Here is a 19,748-nt window from a genome sequence, read left to right as displayed (position 1 = left end):
GTTTAACAACTTCAGGGGAACAATAGGTGACAGCAACCTCAAATCTGCCCACCCGTTTCCACAGCAACCAAGGAAGGAGGAAGAAAAGTAAGGGAGGGAGGAAGGAGGTAAAAAGCGTTGTCTCCATCACTCATGCACATATCCACTGCTATTTGAAGCCATCAGTCACTTTAGTCAAGTCTTTCGCTTGGGACTTAGCATGCAGGCACAAGCCTGTGTAACTGGCACCAGTAATCTGTCTGGATTGTGTCAATCTATTATCCTAAGCAGTGGGGTGAACGCATTCATTTTCTGTCCTTCATGATGGACAATTGGGCTGGAGTAAACTTCAAATGATCAGACAGAGATAATAGATTATTTTGAGTTGTCTGACAAAAGCGTGATTCCTGCCACTGCTAACTTTTGAAGCAGAGAGATACATGGAACTTAGACACTGATTTAATTAGATCACATTAGATGAAACTGATTTGATTAGATGAGATTGAAATTGGGCCATATCAGCAGCAGGTTGTAATGGGATACAGCTACAGCAGGAAATGATATAATAACCAAAAGAAGTTTGTATGAACATACTAAAACTGATATAATACATATATCATGGTATTAATATATGAATGAAAAATATGCAAAAATTGATGCATGCAGAATACACTAAACCCCAGAAAATACCACTGGGAACTTCACGTTGAAGTTATTGTTTCTTTTGCTAATTAATGCTATTAAAGGGATTTCGTTAATTCCTTTTGACATGATTAGCATTTCAGTTGTGTTATCATTACCATTTCTGTGGAACGAGCTTCACTTTCTCAGGTATTTTTCTCCATCATGGTTGTATATTTGTGTGTGTGTGTGTGTCTGCCACTCTGCTGACATAACAAGCTGAAAGTATATGTAAGTGTTGCTAACTCATTAAAGCACACACACAGGGGGTTTTTCATTAGAGAGATGGGTCCTTTCAAATTCTGTCTTCCACAAAGAATGGAAGACGCAAACTTGAAAAGAAAAGGCACACGTATATGACATGCCTCAAAAGTATGAGGCAAACAAATGGAAAATGAAGACATTTTTCTTTGGGACTGCTGCTGATTTTCTTTTTCCTGTGCTATCAATAGGCACTCCTGCATGGAAATGGAGAAATGGATTGATGGGAAACAGAATACTCATTTCCCACAAAATGTTTCCACAGCCATCAGATGGCATCAAACAATGAGACACAAAGATATGGAGAGAGAGGAAGAGAGGGTAAAAGACAGAGAGAGAGTGTGTTAGCAAGAGAGTGCAACAGAAAAAGACACCCCACACTCCATCCATGCCCTCTTGTGCCCTATGGACCCTGCACCCTGTTCTGCTGTGACTCTGATGAAAAGCAGGCCGCAATCCCTTTCAATTTGGCCAATGTGCCCCAGTCCTGTTAAAGGCAATCGACTGGCTGAACAGAGGCACTATATCACAATATGCAGGTGCAGACGAGCCAGGCTGAAGAGAGAGGAGAGACATGGCGCCTTAGGAGAGAGAAAGGGACTCTCTGGCATCCATCTCTCTCATGCTGACACTCAACCATAGGGGAGAAACACACATACACACACACACACACACACACACACACAGAAGCTGGGCAGCAGTGGGAGAGCAAGAAAACGAGAGGTGAGAGAAAATAGAAAAGTGGAGGAAAAATGGGACCCGTCACTTCCTTCATTTTTTTTTCTTCTCACTTCAGGTAAAAAAAAGAGAACTAAAAGAGAAGAGAAAATGTCTTTTGTGCAACTGGGGAGTGGGACTGTGAAGAAAAGGAGGGTGCGGGGGGGAAGGTGGGGGGGGGGGGGGGGGGGACCTGTCTGGAATGTGAGCAAGGTGTTTGTGGTGGGTAAATGCCTGTGTAGGCGTGGGGGAGACGAGTGGCTTGGCTAGAGCAGTTTGTTATCGGGGGTCTCCAGGCCCCCCAGGCGTGCCGAGCTGCTGGCCCGTGTCAGAGGGGCTGAGCCTGGGGGAGGGTGGAGGAGTCAGAGCCCTTGCCCAAGGATGGGTGAGAGGCCAATAGACTGGGGAGAGCAGGAAAGGCCTGAAGATGGGTGGAAATTCCACAAGAAAGATCTGATTTATCCTTCAAATATTCACTTGATTGACATTCGCTGCCATCTCCTGCCTAGTCTAGTTAAGCATCACATGCCGAAGTGCTTCAACCAAGCCATGTATCCAATATACTGTACTAGACAGCATATAAATCTCGACTCTTCTAGGTACTAGAAGTAAAAGTGTACATTGAGATCGAGGACTTGTGATACACACTTGTGTATGTAAGAGCATAAAGTGTTCATACCCTCTCATCTACTTGAGGGGCTGTACTGTGGGAACACTGAGGAAATGGAAGCTGAGAGCTCATAGTACAGGATCAGGTCAAGGATTTGATGTCATGTGACGTCTGATCTGCTTCATAGAGAATTCCTATCACACACAATTGTTGAGTGGAGAGGTCTATAACTGTAGGCAAGGATAAAACTGCAGCAAGTCTGCAATCATACCGTTTAACCATGACCTGTCAGTCATCACTGGCTCTCGGCTCCAGCTTATCACTAAACATATTGGGATGGATCAATCCTCTGTAACTATGATTCAAAAATAATCTAACCCTGCAGAAATACCAACCAATATACATGTGACATACAAATTAGCTTGCAGCCACACATTATTGGGTTCACAGAGCGTGCTGTACTGTATACTACAGCACAAATGTTCACAAATAAAGAATGACTCGAAGGTAGAAATTTCACTGAATGTACAATTTAGGTTTCACAGATTTTTGTGATTTAAAAAGTTAATATGCTGTATGATTTTATGTTTATTTTATGCCACAATAGTAGAAATTCAGAGAAAAAGTTAACTTTTTGAGCAAAGCCCAGAAAACTGTGTTTTTTGTTTGTTTTTACATGATGTCAGATTATGTCATGTAACTGTTTTTGTACAGGCTACACAAATTCCAGTTTTCCTAACAGGAACAGTGCTAGCTTTCATGCCTGGCTACAGATGAACAGACATGATTTCACTTGTGTATCTGAAACTAAACAAATCCACAAAATTAAACAATCAAATAGATAATTTGACTGCGCAGTCCTGAACATCACATAGGAGCTTTTTCTAGTCTGGCACCCCTATCTGCAGAAAATGTTATAGTCAAGGTCTGGTTGGGTTTAGGCAAAAAAAACATTTCGTAAGGTTTAGGGAAAGATCATGGTTTGAGTTAAAATGATCACTTTGTTAAGGTTAGAGAAACATTTGGTGTAGGTTAAAGTTATTACCTCCTTAAAGTACCTTCGTCACATCATGGCTACAATAATAACCATGGGGTTAAGGTTAGGGGACGATCTTAGTTACAGTTTTTGAAAAACAGTTCTGACTAATGGTTATAAACAGGAAATAAACAGCAGTCGCCTCCATGTACGTCGCTGAGGAAACTGCAATCTCTTTCTCATGTACCCATCTCTCTCTCTCTCTCGCAGAGAACTGAAAAGGAAGTGTGATGTTTTGTCAGGCAAAGTGAGATATGACTGACTAGCAAGATGATACTTGCACATTAGTTTCTGTTGTTGGTAATTATCATTATTCTTGCCAGTATTAGAAGATCACTGCTTGTTTTGTATTGTCTGATACAAACTTTAGAACATCGTGAAGTGAAACAACACAGTGTGAGGGTATCATTAGCTAACCATGCTCTTTACTGGTTCTTCTCACACCACAAGTACATTTATCTAACAACCATAAGGCTAAATACTTGTAATAATAAGGCTGTGGTACGTCAGGTGTATGAATATATATTTTCAACTTCAGTGTCAAAAATAACATTGGGATCCAAATTTTTTTTATTGTTGACCTAGCTTCACTGCTTTCCCTTATGTATGTGATGTCCATTCTCTCAGTTTTGAGGTGGACATGAAAACTACCTTACAAAGACAAGTCCAGACGTCACTGTAGGATAGATGTACGTTTTTTTTTGCAAATCCAATTTCTTTGTCCTTTTCCTTCACCTTAATTCACTGGGGATGACAACCTAAACACAAAAATCATGTGCATTCATATCTACATACATGTGGCACTCTCACACATGCAGACACAAACAAACCTGATGTGAACATGCCAAACTTTGTTCCTTGCAAGTAACTTTTGACAAGTTCTCCTACACATCCTGGAGTTGTATTCAGACGTGCTAGAAGGGAGTGCTGGAGAGCAGTCATGTAGAAAGAGAATGCTGTTACTGGAGTTATTAACAGGCTCCTGTGTTTCCCTCCTCTCAGCTGAGCTATTCAGAGCATAGCGTCCTCATCTGCCACAAACACATGCCGACAGAAAGACGCAGCAGACGGACACACCGCGCAGCCCCTCTACACGCTGCACAGTAATATGTTTTTTGCCCATTTACAACAAATTAAGTTTCCCTCAAAGTGAATTTCAAGCTTGGCTGCCTTTGGAGGGCGAGCAACTCTCTTTTCATTAATTTTCATTCTTTTCCCTCGAACAAATGATCTACTGTACAGCCTGCTCTGCGTTACTCTCCTCTCCCTGTCTTTTTCTGTCTCTTGTTTTCTCCCCTCTTTGCCTTCTTTTCCTGCTTGCTGGTAAATTTGGGCCAGGCAATGGAAAGCAATTACACTGTCAGAAAGGTGTATTCTGATTTATTAAAAGCCTTGAATGCTATCTGTTTTGTTCCCTCTTTGTTTCCCCCAGGGGAACTGAGTCCTGACACCCAAATGAGACAGAGTGAGTGCTCCCTGCTCAGTGCTCCATCCTCACAGTCATGTAGGAAGCAGGCAGAGTAAATATCCATTGGCAGAAGAGGACAGATAGACGGCTGTAACACAACTGCAAGGATGGGAATAGATTTGCCTCCGAAACCCAGGAGGGGTGAGACACGAAAAGACAAAGAGATGCAGAGAGAGAGAGAGATGTGTCTGCTGACTGCTGCACAGGCTCAGTTTGACATGACATACTTCTTTTTCTTTAATTTCATAAGCCGGGTCTTCAGCTATATCCACCAGCCACAGAACTCCTGTTCACAGAACTGTAGGCTCTTAGACATCAGCCATTTCAGAGAACTTTTCATTAGTCTAATTCTTACTCATGCAAAGACAGGAGGGACAAGAGGAGTGAGACAGAGGGAAAGAAAAGAGACAGAGAGGCAGAGCGCAAAGCCATTAAGGTGTGAATAAGTTCCAATTTCCAAAATAAATATTATCTCTGTCTGAGTAACCCAAAATCTGTGTGCTTTTGTGCAAACATTATAATAAGGATCAACAAGAGGTCAGCACTGCGTGAACATCACACCATCAAATTCAGAGAGCTTCACCTGTGATAGTTTAATCTATTTATCTCCCATATTTTTCTCCACACACAGTTGACCTGCTCTGTGTAAAACTGTAAAGTTAAACACACCACAGACAGCCGATCCACGCTCCCTCCCTTTCACAGTAGGCTACGCATTAACAACCATGCCTAATGCACTCCTCCACCTCCTCCCAATCCATACCACCTCTCCCTCATTACCGTGTTCTTGATCGCCAGAGAGATGGGAGCGATGCAGGGGTGGGGATGCGTAATAAAGCATCTAGTATCCTGGGGGAACCATTGGTTGTAGATAAGAGGCCATACAGCACTATAACGTGAGGACATAGATCATAAACCTGCTTATCTTCTGCTCCCTCTGGACCAGCCTTCTTAGTCAACTGTCTGGGACCAAAGGACAGTCATGGCTGAACCTTTTTTTTCAGATTCCAGTGCTAAACTACAGATTGTGCCATGTTGGTAAGAATGGTCTGATAGAATAGGGTTCTCTCACTAATGAAGTGAAAAAAAAGCAGCATAAAAAGAAGAATTCTTGCAAAGAAACTTGCAATGATATGGTGATGACCTTTCTATCTCTGAGGAATTTCCTCAGACTTCCGACGCTCAGGCGTTGTAGGCAGTGATTAACATATTATTAGATCATAAAGAGTGTAGCTCTTTTACTCAGATACCTGTTAGTTGCTGCTGAGGAAAATGCAAAACTTCCTGAGGCCAACAGAGAACAATTTATGACAAATGCAAAAAACAGGGAAACAAAATGGCAAAGAGGTAATGCAAGGACTCATAAGGTTAACAACAAGCAGAATACAAACAAAGAGAAACTTCATCAGAACTAAGTTGAGTAAAAAGTATGGAGAGAAAATTTAATTTCCATCCGTTGATGTAGTTGTGTTCCATAAGTTGCCTATTTCTTTTGCATTTTCCTCTTTTAAAAAAAGTTTATTTCCCTGTTTGATGTTAAGGCCACAGCTAATGCATTCATGAACAGTCTGGCACTAAAGGAAAAAAAAAACTGTTATCTTGAGCTGTTTACCTCTCAGCTTGGGGAAAAAGCAGTTTACTTACTTGAGTGGTGCCAGCTTGCTTGACTGGTGAAGTGCTTGTGTCTGCCTTGAATATATGCTAACAAAGCTACAAAACTCTCTGTGTTTGGGGGAATTTATAGCTTACATTTCTAATCATCTGCCTAGACATCTGTCTCATTTGTATGTAGTGCAGTAGTGAATAATATAGACTCAAGTTGCTTCCATATACATTACTAGTCAAAAGTTTGGACACATCTTCCAAATGTGTCCAAACCTTTGACTGGTAATGTACATGATTAAACCTTTTTTTTGTCTTAGTATTCACACCAAGCCAGTGTGGACTTTCCTTCCACTACTAGAACACAAATTGGATGTTCACATCTATCATGTGGTTTCACTATGCAATATCACCTCATCCACATGATAAAGTGCTGATTGGCTATTCAGGTGTTGGCCTTTTGAAGGAGACAGTCAGTATTTGGAGGGCTCTCTTCATTACAAACCAATCACAGAGCCATTCACAGAATAGCTCCAGTGTCAAGAACTCAGCTCTCAGAGTCCGCTTTCAGAGAAAGTTGGCATTAATTAGCTACAGTAATTAAAACTGGCACTTCGTCACAATGGACGCTGTTACATTACTTGATGACAATGTACGATGAGCAAAACCCCCTTGCTTAAAAGATATGAATGGTGTCAATCACTCGGCTCTGCACAAAAGACGGAATTGTGCTATTCTTAATGTGTTAGACAGCTCAATTATTATTTATTATATATTTATACTTGTATTTTTAAAGTGAAGAAAAACATGGCTCTGTAGGTTTGTGATGTGGAGTCAAAACTACTGGTGAAACATGTGATGATAAAATATCTCTCATTCAGTATGCAAAACACACGCACATCTTTCTTTTTCATATGCAGTCCGAAGATAGTCCAAAACTGTAATTCTGCCTCACAAAGACTTGAAATTCTATTTTATTACATTACAAAAAAGTTCAAAATTTTGAGCACAAATTGGCACACTGTCATCTTCTAATTTTGATCTGTACCTGTACCTATTCTGTGCCTGACAAGGAGCTAATTTGTGCTCTTCTAACATTGTAAAACAGAAATTTTAAGGGGAGCGTTCTACAATGTTGCAAGTCCTTGGGAGGCAGAAATCTCAAAATCAAAATCTCTCATTAACACAAAAGGAGTTTGTGATGCCTCATATCATCTATTTATACCCAGTAGAAACATGCCCAGCCTTTGGTGTGTGTCCTGTGCTTTCTGTGTCTCCATCAGTTTGCCCAGCCCGGCTCCTCCAGTGTGGCTGCTGACCTTCTCCTCTCTCCACGGCTGGAGTGGCTATTGATTGGATCTTGGCACACAGTGTACAAACACAGAGATAAGGAGAGAGAGAGGCAGCCAGGCAGATATAGCTGCAGTGCCCACTCCACTCCACTCCCCTCCTCTTGCTCCAGACACGGAAAAAAAAAAAAAAAAAAGAAAAACCCTGTTCTTCGAGACTCCACTCCCACTGAGCAGACACCCAGACATGGTACCTGAACACTGATAGCAGACAGGATTAGGTCTAAAATTCAATCACAACAGTCTAAGTGATGTTAAGTCACTGCAGCTGACAGTGACCGCTGCTTCTGTTGAACAGAGTACAAGTGATCTATCATAATCTTGCTTTGATTTCTGAGATTTAAAATGAAAAAAAGAAGAACTGAGTGTATATGACATCCTAGAACTGTGATTCTGGGATCAATAGTTTTACTTGATGTGGGTATGCGAACAGAATCACAGTGTAATAGCTTGCCAGAAAGGACTCAGGCCTCTTACGTTGAATGCAGGCTAGATCTCAGACAACCTTACGGCTGGTCGGTGGCCTGCCCACTCTCCCACCCTGAGGTCTCTCATTTACACTTTCTTTCCATCTGGTCTACAGGCAGTGGCTGCGCTGTGTCAGAGGTGACTAATAGTGTCATAGCCCTGCCCTCTCCACCGGGCCAGCAGAGGAAAAACTCAAACTGCTGCCTCCGCAACTCCCGGGCAGACACTGCCAACTGGTGAGAAAAAAAGAAAAACTCTTTGTCAACAGGCAAGGTGGGCAAATAAGGTACTTTCAATTCCAGATGGCCAAGGGACACTTGAGGACTTGTACAGAAATGAGGAAATAGTTTGAAAAAAGGAAATAGTAGGCATCTTTTCATAGAGGCTTGTTAGTATTGTAGCGGGTCAAACGCGTGTTGTCTCTTTCTCTGTCTCTCTGTGGACATCGGCGCCTCAGGGGGAGAGAGAGGGAGAGGTTTACTCAGATACTGTCAGGATGGTCTACAAAAGGAAATGTTCAGACAGACAGGGACCAGAGGAACAGACGCAGGGCCATGAACCCAGCAGAGCAGGAACAGGAAGAATCCAAAACCTTTGCCTCTGGGGAATATGAGGAACTCTTCTGGTATTTGTCTTTGTAGGTGATGTGTGTGCATCTACGCACAAGGGTGTGTGTGTATGTGTGTGTGTGTATGCAGACACATACACATATACCAATCTGCAAACACACATAAATACACAAATGCAAATGAATTATCCAAATTAAAAGCATTTCAATAAAAATGTTTTCAGAAGCAATTTAAAAGAGTGAAGAGTGATTTTGCAAATCTGAGCTCATAAGGCATTTTGCTCCAGAATTGAGGTGCCTTAACAGCAAAAACGTTGTCCCCTTTATTCTTCCACCTTGACATGAGAAAAGCCAGCAGGTTCCTGCCAAACGACCTCAGACTGTGTGCAGGTTAAAGGGGGGACAGTAATTCTGAGATATAGTCTGGGGTCGGGCCATGAAGTGCTTTAAAGGTAATGCATAAAATCTTGATATTGATTCTGTAATAAACTGGTAGCGAATTTAAAGACATTAAAAGGGAAATAATATGATCTATTTTTTTGGCTTTTGTTAGTCTTGCAGCCACATTTGTAGTTGTTTTCTGATTTATGGGTCTTAGCAGATTATTACAGTAATCTAAACATGAAAAAATGAAATGCATTTGCGATGGACGTTAACAGATTTTGGCAACATTCCTTAGACAATAAAAAGAAGATTGGACAAACCTGCTAATATGAAATTCAAAATGAAGGTATGACTCAAACAATACATCAAGGTTTTTGACAGAAGGCTTACTATTGTTGCAAAAAAGGACCATGTCAAGATTGTTATAATATAAATATGTATGCAGATTGTCAGGGCGAATGACAAGAATTTCAGTTTAACTTTAATTGAAGAAAGTTAGACGACATCCACTTTATATGTCTGTTAAACAGTGGTGGACAAACTAGTGGGGCTTTCAGGCTTTACTGGAACGTTTAGCTGTGTATCATCATCAGGAAATTCCCTCTAATCATTTTAGTTTCTATTTCTCTTTTCCTGTTAGATGTCATTGTGTGAAATGATGAGCAGCAAAAAACTGAAAGTTATAGGGGAGAATTGGGGAGTTACCATCCACTGTGTAGATATGAAAGTAAGTTTCCTGAACAGGTGAATTCCCCTCTTGTAAAGTCTCAATTCGCAAGGAAGATGACGTGAAAGCGAAGAGAATTGAGATTTGAGAGGCCGATGTGAAAATTATATTCAAATCCTCCTGTTCTGCCCTTTTCATTCATCCCAAAACTGTCAATTAGACTCCTACCAATGCAACTCAGCTGAATTCAGTAAATGTAATTTACACATTATATTCCATTTACTCAGTAAGATAATAAAAAATACCTGCCTTATAAATCAGTAAACGCTCACTCTCAATGATAAAGAGACCTGGTGATAAAAATTAAAAAGAGACAACCTTTTTTTTCACAGTATCTGAGCCCACCAGTGTAGGCTGGACAGCTGAGATTTTGTTCCAAGGAATACATTACAGAAAACAAATTAGTCAGCAAGATAGAAGAATGCCAGTGCAAATGGCCCTGGTTCTTATTTCCATCCTTATGAGATAACTGTACCCATTAGAAGGTTAAAGCTATTGTGGTGTCCCTGCAAAGACTCTGCCTTGGAAACGGCAGCAATCCGTCTTTAAACTTTGATGCAGCCAGAAAGCTCTCCTCATCCCTTCTCATCCCTTCCCCTCTGACCTGTGTGTGAGTGTGTGTGGAGTTGCATATGTGCATGAGATAGAGAGAAGGGGGAGAGGGTAACAGCAAGAGAGGGAGCAGACAGAGAAAGAGATATGAGAGGGTGGGGCTGGGCTGTCTGCCACCCAGGCCCAGAGAACATAAAGAGAAAAATACGGCCATAAAACCTCTCTATGACTATGAATACTAATACTGACTCTGTGAGGCAAACCAACCGAGTCTGTCCTCTCTCTGTTCCCCTCTGTCTCACTCAGAGGGATGATGTGGCTTAAAAATAAAGCGAAAATAGTGTTCTGCACAAGAAGAATTGTATAGTTTAGTATTTACACTATATCATAGAAGTTGAACAGATGTAGAGGAATGACTGTTTAGCAGCAATGGTCCAACAAAAGGTCTGTTTTATATTTCAGTAAGATGAGATGTTTTCCAAAATGATTTTTCTAAATTTGGTTGTCTAGTAGGTTGCACAGAGGTAAAAATGAATGACAGAAGTGTAAAAACAGACTACTGTAAACTAACATACCGCTCAGGAGCTAGCCAGTATTCATAAGTTCATACATAAGTGGAGAGCAACGCAACGCAACACAACGCAACGCAACGCAACGCAATTATTCATTTTCTATGGGATACAAGTGAATGACTTCTAATTATGTGACTTCTAATTTCCGATTTTGCTCTTGCTTCATAGCTAGCTTGACGCTTACATGAAGCTGTTAGTTAGCTTAAACTGAAATTGTGCTGTGCGTATGAACTGAACACAGCAGGCAGGTCTGTGTTTTATTTCTGTCCCTGTTCGTGAACATTTATTAAGGGACATATATATATATATATAAATATATATTTATATAACTACGAAGAAAACATGTTTTAGTCATTGGTTGAATTATTAAGACAGAAATGTGTAAAAATATATACATCGTTGAAGATGTGCCTTAATGCTTTGATTCCACCAGGCAAAACCCCATTGTGCTGCAGCTGCAATGTAGTTTTGTTCTGTCTTCTGCATGTCATAACCCACTGGGAGCGTTTTGCTCAGGCAGCGCCGGAGAGAACAGAGCCGTCCCTCTACCTGGAGAGGAAGCCAGGGCCCAGGGCAGTCATGGCAGCAGTGGTGTCATATACAATCTTGTGATTTTCCACTTCCAAGATGAACCTCTTGTCATCCATGGTGACAAATATCCTCTTACCGGTTGGCTTCTGGCCTGGTACCACCGGTTATGACGTAATGTTGATGTAGTGATGTGATATACGATCGAAAGTCTGCACAGGGTGTTTTATTTTGTAAATGACCAGATACTCTATGCTGTTCCTGTGTCTGACTTCCTGCTCCTGCTCATCTGCTCTGTGCAGCTTGATGTGGCTTACATCAAAAATAGACTAGGTGCGTATGTTTAGCGGAGTGGAGCAGAAAGCCTCTTCTGGGACACTTCTGAAACGAACTGTGGCAAGTCTGGTGGGATCACAAGTACTGACTAGAGTGGCTGCGATCAGCTCCGGCGGCTGGGTCGGAGCCGGAACACGACGCAGACGTGCTCAGTGGAATCAAGCCGTAAGTGTCCCCTGATAATATAGAAGAGTGTAGGTCTATGTGCCAGGGTTGAGCCCCGGACAGCCCTGGTCCAATTTAACCCCTGCCTGTCAGGTACATAGCTGACTGAACAACTTATTAATATAACTGCTAGCTTGTTAATATATAAGCCACTTACAGTGAAGAGTAAAAGAGGAATGTGGTTGACACATCTTACCCATAGAACAATTGATCGAAACAGTGCTTAATAAGGATGTAAACTGGAAAGACTACTTTTCACAAAAATAACACTATATAATAAAATGACCAAATAAAGTTGTTGGGTTGTGTGATCAATTTTTCCTTCTTTGTTTAACATTTGTTTCAGTGCTCCAACCTTATTTAGTGAACTACTATTTTCAAACTAGCTAACTGTTACTAAGAATGCAGAACAGACAAGTGGATTTACAAATAACTGGTGCAACCTAATCCTGGTTACAGCCTACAGTGTTCAGTGTACAGTATTATTGTGGTTGGATTCCACACAACACAAATGACCAGAATTAGAACCAGAAAACCCCAATTTGATATTGATATTATAATTACTATAGATCACCAGATATTTTATTTATAGAGGTATTACTCTTAAACATATTTGTAACTGTATCATCAACCATTTCCATGCCATGGTTTCTAAATTTCAGAGTCCTATCTGTATGTTATGGTCAGGTGCTCCTTACAAATACCTGTACTTTCATGGCACCCCCCCTTGCAGCAAGCTTTCCTTGACAAATGTTAGGAGGACAGAAGAAAAAGTCGTAATCTCTCAAGCATTTCTAATGAGTTTTTCTCCTACAATTATTTGATAAGAGCAGACAAGACTGGAGGCAGTGTGTATGATACACTAGCTCCCACTACCGAGGTGAGAGCTCTGCTGATTACATACAGAGCCATTTACACACACACACGCACACACACACACACACACACACACACACACAAACACACAAACACTCACACCCAGAGGCTTACAGTCCGTCATTGCAGAGCGCAAGATTCCTAATAATAACATGAGAGGCTGAAGTTATGATCGGCAGGCACACCTAAGTTACCAATCTGGGTCTCCTTATTCTGAACACGTACACACACACGCTCACACTTACTACACCTTACAACCTTTCCATCCTTAATCCTCACCTCCATTTGACTTCTTTGCTCCTGCCATAACCACTACCACCCCACAAATACTTTCCTCTCCACCTGCTCCACCTCCCAACTCACCACACTGAGTCCCAGTTGCTCCCTCTGCAGGTAGGGCAGGTTCCTACGCTCCAGGCTGGCCAGGTAGTGCTGCAGTCTGGAGTAGGTGTAAGGGTAGCAGTAGGCAAATTGGTATACATCGTCTTCTCGGTCAAAGCAGAAGGCAAAGGACATGACATAGTTGCGCCGATGGTCAGGGCATCGGTAATAGTACACATTTTTGGGTGGAAGCCTCTGCCTGCAACAGCAAAAGAGAAACACATCACACTAATTTAAGAAGAAAGGCCATCAGGTCTGGAAAATTTAAGGCTTAGAGATGCTTCAAGTGAAAATGTAGAGAATAATGAGGGCACAGTTATTTTGCAAGAGAAGGAAGTGTAAAGTGTAAAGAAAGACGAGAAACAGAGATATAAGTTATACAGTGAACTGAGTAATCATAACACTGAAGTTACATCAACTTAGTTGAAGTTTGCCTTCTTCCACAGATGTTGAGTTCAGCTGGTGAGGAAGAACAAGGACTGGAGGAATGACAGGGATGTCACATGGCAGAAATATGGGGTGGATGTTAAAACAAAGTATTTTTATTTAATTCATATGAAAACTAAACAATTCACTAATAAATTATCAAAATTACAATAACATTCAGAGGTAATTCGACTCAATACAAAAGATCTTTACAATTAAAGAAAGCTACAGTGAAGGGACTCATTGTTAAATAACGGTTGTACAAACTAGGGTTGCCATTCATTCATCTCTCTTCAAGCTTTCCATACATTCATCTCTGAAAAAAGGAGAGCCCACCATTGGACTGCTGCTTCTATTTGTAATTATACAATTTTCATTAGGGTTTGTGTCTGTACTGGTGCCAACTGGTGTTTTTTAGCTTTGCATTTTAAACAGCAGCACTTCCCAAGTGAGCACAAGAGGTTTCCAATTATGAGGATTATGACACTATAGTGCTATATGTGATGTTTTCCACGATGTGTAATGTGCACATTTTTGCAAAAATCCTTTACAGGTTTAGAGCATGACTGTCATTGTCACAATCTGATCCTCTGTCACACTCTCTCATCCTCAGCCCTCTGCATTGCTCTCTGTCTCTGTCTCCAGCCCTTGCTCACTTCTCCCAGGTCATGTACTTTCCTTCATTTCCCCATACCTGCCATCCTCAAGCTGACCACCAGATGCCCTCAGACTTTCCCTCCTTTCCCCATCTCTACACCTGGTCCCACTTCTCATCAGTCCTGCAGTTACCTGGCCTCCTCCGCCCACTCCTCACCTGCAACTCATTCCCTCCTTGGACACTCATTACTGGCTTCTAGTCTGTTACCTGTTTATCCATTGTTTGTAATCTGAAAACCTGTATCCTGCCTGTTTTTGACCTTTCTGTCTGAATATTGGAGTTTGGATTCTTGCCTGCTCCCTTTTGGATATCTTTGCCTGTTTTTGGACAGTTTTCCCGGTTTTGACCCTTGCCTGCCTCACTTAGTCCATAAGCCTGTGTATCTCAAATTTGTTATCAAATCATTGAACTGTATCAGTCATTTGCATTTGGGTCCTTCCTTGTATTCCTGTTACCCTGCTTGCACCAATGGTGACAATAATGTTTTATTCATTATACCTCAAGTTCCAGTTTAAGTGTGTGTACAATTTAGAAAAATTAAACGGGTTGAAGAAGCATCTTATCTGTCTACTAGTGAGTCATATGTCTTGTTGTGTTAGCAGTGTGTGCTATGTTGTTTTGAGCGTTGTTAGATGTTAATAATGTGTTGTGTTTAATTCTTTGTCTTGTGTCATCTTGTGTGGTTGCGTACTTAACTGAACTGTGTGCTGGCATGTTGTGTGTTGCATGCTGGGCCAAGGGCTAAATAAAGCTGATTGCTCCTTGCACCTCACAGACGACCGATGGGGTACGGGACAGTACTGCTGCAGTCCACAGAACTTCTCTGCTTACTCGACATGTTTTCTTTTCACACTCTTCATCTGTCTGTCTTCGTCTTCCTCTCTGTTTTTACTCCTCACCACTGAGACATGGTGAGCAGGAAATAGTTTGAATGCAAGTGACTGTGTTTGCCTCCTTTTTCTCCTCCTCTTTCTCCACCTCTCCTTTTTTCCTGTCTTTCTCCAAATCTCTCTTGTCTTGTCCTGTCACTCACTGACTCTGCCTTGACAGTTTACGTGAAGAAGACCACGCGTGGGGGAACAACAGTGCTGCCATAGGAGCTCTGGCAGACGCTCTGAGAGAAGAGGATAAAAGGAGGAAGAAGATGAGGACGATGAGTGATTGGTGGGTTTGGCGTGTTTGGAGCAGGAGGAAAGGTGGAATAAGGAGATAAGGAGAAGATGAGAGAGCAAGGCGATGGCAGATCTGGGCCTGATACGGAGATATACGGGAAAAGGGGTGGCAGCTAGCAGCGTAGCGGCTGTGTGATGGCAGGGCTGGCTAGTGAGCTAGCGTCTCTGCCAAAAGATCAGATGAAGATGCTATCGGGGCTGTGATAGGAACAGGACCTGATAATCAACAAACAGGACAGACTGCTCTGCGCTAACTCTGACAGAGTCAACTTCTCTGTCTGAATCGCCCCTGAAAAGGGAGGACAGGAAGGAGACACATATGAGTTTTATGTGTTTGCTCAGACACCTAATACATCATGTTCGGCTACGGACTTGCATAGAAATGCATGGTGAACACACTTGCATACATTTTCAAACACTTGAAGATGTCCCTGCAGGTACCTAGTAAAACAAAAAGCTAAATCACTGGGTCTCTCTCAGACAGAGGGGAAGAAGGGAGAGAAAGGCGGGGCTGATTATTCCTTCAGAGGAGGAGAAAGGAGAATGTATCTGCATGTGGCTATCTCAGCAGAATACTAATGCAGCTAGTGGCTAGCAATACCACACCCAGCCTGCCCACAAAAGCCAGCCAACCAGCCCTGTCTTCCAACCTGCAGAGCTGGTCAAAGACAGAGAAGAAAAGAACTAATCTTGGAAAAAATGAGAGCAAATTCTTTCACTTTTCCCCCAATGGAGCCCTGATATTATTCTTAAGACATGTTCTCCATGGCGATCATGGTTTTGAAGTAGAGCATACTGTGACTAAAACTGACCGGCAAGGAAAAAAATACATCTCCACACGACACACTCACAGACACAAGTACACGCATACAACCCCCCCACCCCCCACCCCAACATACACTGGTGCATTACTCTGGTGCCAGACCTCCAAGGTGCAGGTTAATTAAAATAAGATGACACCTCACCTCTTTACATATTTCCCTGTTTGGCTCTGCTCATCCATGCAATCCCACTTCTCTCTGTTTCTCCTTCTCCTTCTCTCAACTGGGCAGTGTGTGACCTTGCCGGAGACTGGAAAAGTCCTGGCTATTGATTTTAATTACAGCTGCTTGTCCCATCACAGCATTATAGTTATAGGACGGAGAAAACAGCTCTGTGACTTCATATGGAAAGAGACTGCCTGGAAGGCCCGGACCACAAGCTAAGGAAGGAGATGTGCCTGCTTTAAACACTGCAGTCACGCACACAAATGTAAAAATGCACAAAATCCTGGGCACATGCACACTAATGCACACAGTCCCTTTGGTTTTTATCTAAGCGGTGGCTGCTCCTGCTCGGCAGCTGGCAATTTGTTTTATCTAAATGGTGCCTCCCTGTGCCTCTCCCCTGCCCATCTCTTGACGTGGTACAGTGCCGTCGTTCCCAAACAGAATTATCACTGCGTGGGATGAGGAAAAAAAAATGGAGAAGCTTCCCCAAGATGATAACGCACTCACACATGGTTTTACAATTCAGTGATTACAGAAACACAGAAACACACACACACACACACACACACACACAAACAGGAATATGCAAAGAGTCACACATTGAAACGGCGCAGCAAACTCATACCACATGTGAGCGACATCAAGGTCATTCCTTTGACAGTGAGCTGTGGGACGAGTTAACTTCCAGAGCGTCTCATCACAGCCTTAAAGAATAAAAAGAAAGATGCAGAGCAGAGAAATAAAGAGATTGAAATACTAGACAAAAGCAGAGCAAGGCTGACAAATAGAGAAAGAGACAAGTAAAGAGACAAAGTCAAAAGAGAAAAGGACGACAAAAAAAAAAAAAAAAAAAACAGACAAGGAGAAAATGAAAAAGGAGAGGGTGTCATAGAGCTAGCAGGCAGCCTTTAGCGAGGTGTCACTTTGCTTGCCTGGGCTTTTCTACTTCTGAACCATTGGTAGCTACAAACTCCCGCTCTGATTTTGATGGCGCCAGCGTCTCTCTGAAGTTTCGAGATGAAGGCTTATAAATTGGTAGCTTTCATACAGGCGACATCTTGTCTATATTTTCAAATCAATCAAGCGTAGAGGACACGCCAATCACGGCCGCTCTGAGCACTCTCACAGACAAAGGCAAAAACATACAGGACAAAACTCACAAGGCCTGGACGGTGATGTACACACATGCACGCTCACCCACTCCTTTTTATTTTCTATCTCCACTGTTGTCTCTTTCAGATTGTCAAATGTTCATCCTGTCAACTGTTATGAAGGTTAAAATGTCTTCCAGTAAGCCTGTACAGCTGTCAAGCTACATAGATCCCCACCAGCTCATTTAAGGCAAATAGTTAGTCAGTTTGGCAAACATTTCACACTGAATGACATATTTCTTCACTCCCTCTACATTGCTGCACCAATAATTGTAGAGGAAATATTTCTTGGCACTCTAATGTGATGCCAGATGTTAGATTGGCTTATTGTTTTTAAAACGTGGCCTTTGTTCTTGTTTTGCATACTAAGTCAAGCAGAAAACAACCTCCAAATCATCTGAGAGGTGTCAAACGTGTGGGTATGTATATTCATGTGTGAGGAAGTGAGTATGTGTGTGTGTGTGTGTGTGTGTAAACATGACAGCATATATATCCTTGACGCATCCATCTTTTTGGGGGGGATGCAAATCAAGTTGCAACAAAGCTTTCTGGAGACACTGTTACTAGGCAACCTGTGCATGTTTTGCAATTTGGCTGGCCTGCTGTATGTTGTACGTGGTGGTACAGTTTATGTAGTAGACTGCGGCTTCATGAGAATGTGTCCTTTGCTTTTGAGTTAAATGACTGGTGATGAGTGAGCATCAGATGTATAGTATATGAGGACGTCATAGATTCTGATTTGACCTTTCAAGTGTGGCTGAGGAGAGACGTATACCCCATTTACACCTTGCATTATTTATATAAAGAAAAACGCATGTTGATGCAAGGTGTAAATGCACTTAGAACACATTGTGATCAGAAACCTCTAAACCACATTTAGAGGTGGTCAGGTTCGCATTGTGATTGGATCACAGCCTGGTGTAAATGCAATCTGTACGGTGTGACAAGATTCATAAGGAAAAAATCATCCCAGTAAGTTGAAAGGTCACCTGGCTCTGCCTCTTCCTGCAAGCTAAAGCAAGCCCTCTTTAAAAGCTACAAGTAGTAGCAGTAGCAAAAAGTCATCCCTCACGAAAAGTGATTTAGGAATAAATGATGTCCTTTCGTGGCAGCTGTTTCCTTGACTTGGGACGCGCCATGTCTATTGACAAGTCCGCCAGCTCTGTCTAGCTAATTTGCATATTGAAATCCAATCATAATGCAGGCACAATTGAGAAAATGAGAACGCATTTTAATAACAAGTGTAAATGCAAAGACCCACGGATCAGATGTTATTATCTAGCTAATGTATCCAGATACAGATCACATGCTAATCCCAGGTGTAAATGGGGCCTTGAACCACTTCCCATTTTCAGAGGTTAATCATAACTTTCTGCGGCTGTGTGTGTGTGTGTGTGTGTGTGTGTGTGTGTAGGCATAAAGCGGTGAAGATGCACATTATGACCGGGGCTGATGATGTGAAATAGCTGAGATTTAATGCTGCTGGTGAGGTCTTCTGGTTAGTAGCAGTAAGGTTTTGCAGGAAGAAATAAGACTTGTGAATTATGGACTTTCCTGTAACGAGAGAGCTGAGAGTTGCACACCTGTGGAGTCAACAGGCCGTTAGCAGCCTTCTCAGGTCAGAAACAGCCCTCTGATGAGGTTGAAACATGACAGAATAAGACACTCTCACCTGATGGCTGCATCAAAACACCCAGGAGGTGTAATTTCATTTTATGGCCTTTTACACTGCTTCCTGTAAAAAAGCTCTCACATCTCCACTCTTCAGTTTTTGCTCTAATATTCACGTATTGATTATTGGTTAATTTAAAGAGTTAATTAGTTTTTTTCCCCTAATCCCAGGTTTGGCAGTTTTTAGTAGTGAATTTCAAGGTGAGTTAGTCGAATCAAGTTGGTCAATATCAGATCACACCCACAGAGTTCCGATTATGCAGCCGACATAAAATGTGACGTTATTTCCATAAAAATCTGAAAGCAGCCATAAATCTCAGAATCTCATCTAAATAAAACACCTTTGCTGTTTACAGGAGTAACCCAGTTTGTACCTCTGATATGTTTAATACAGGGGGAGTGGTTGTATGTAAATATGTGT

General features: G+C 41.9%; 1 protein-coding gene across 3 annotated transcripts in view; it reads right to left on the bottom strand.

Annotated features, from left to right (window-relative positions):
* The window catches only part of agbl4 (AGBL carboxypeptidase 4), a 432,158-nt gene that overhangs the window by 111,623 nt on the left and 300,787 nt on the right, over positions 1-19,748 (bottom strand). For all 3 annotated transcript variants that reach the window (XM_044361590.1, XM_044361591.1, XM_044361592.1), the window contains one exon: positions 13,243-13,459. In XM_044361590.1, coding sequence (XP_044217525.1) covers positions 13,243-13,459 — 217 coding nt within the window. The remainder of the gene's footprint in view (positions 1-13,242; positions 13,460-19,748) is intronic.

Source organism: Thunnus albacares, chromosome 9 (genome assembly GCF_914725855.1).
Source record: "Thunnus albacares chromosome 9, fThuAlb1.1, whole genome shotgun sequence".
Lineage (NCBI taxonomy): Eukaryota > Metazoa > Chordata > Actinopteri > Scombriformes > Scombridae > Thunnus > Thunnus albacares.
Note: the sequence above shows the minus strand (reverse complement) of the source record. Positions and strands in the feature narration are given on the sequence as shown.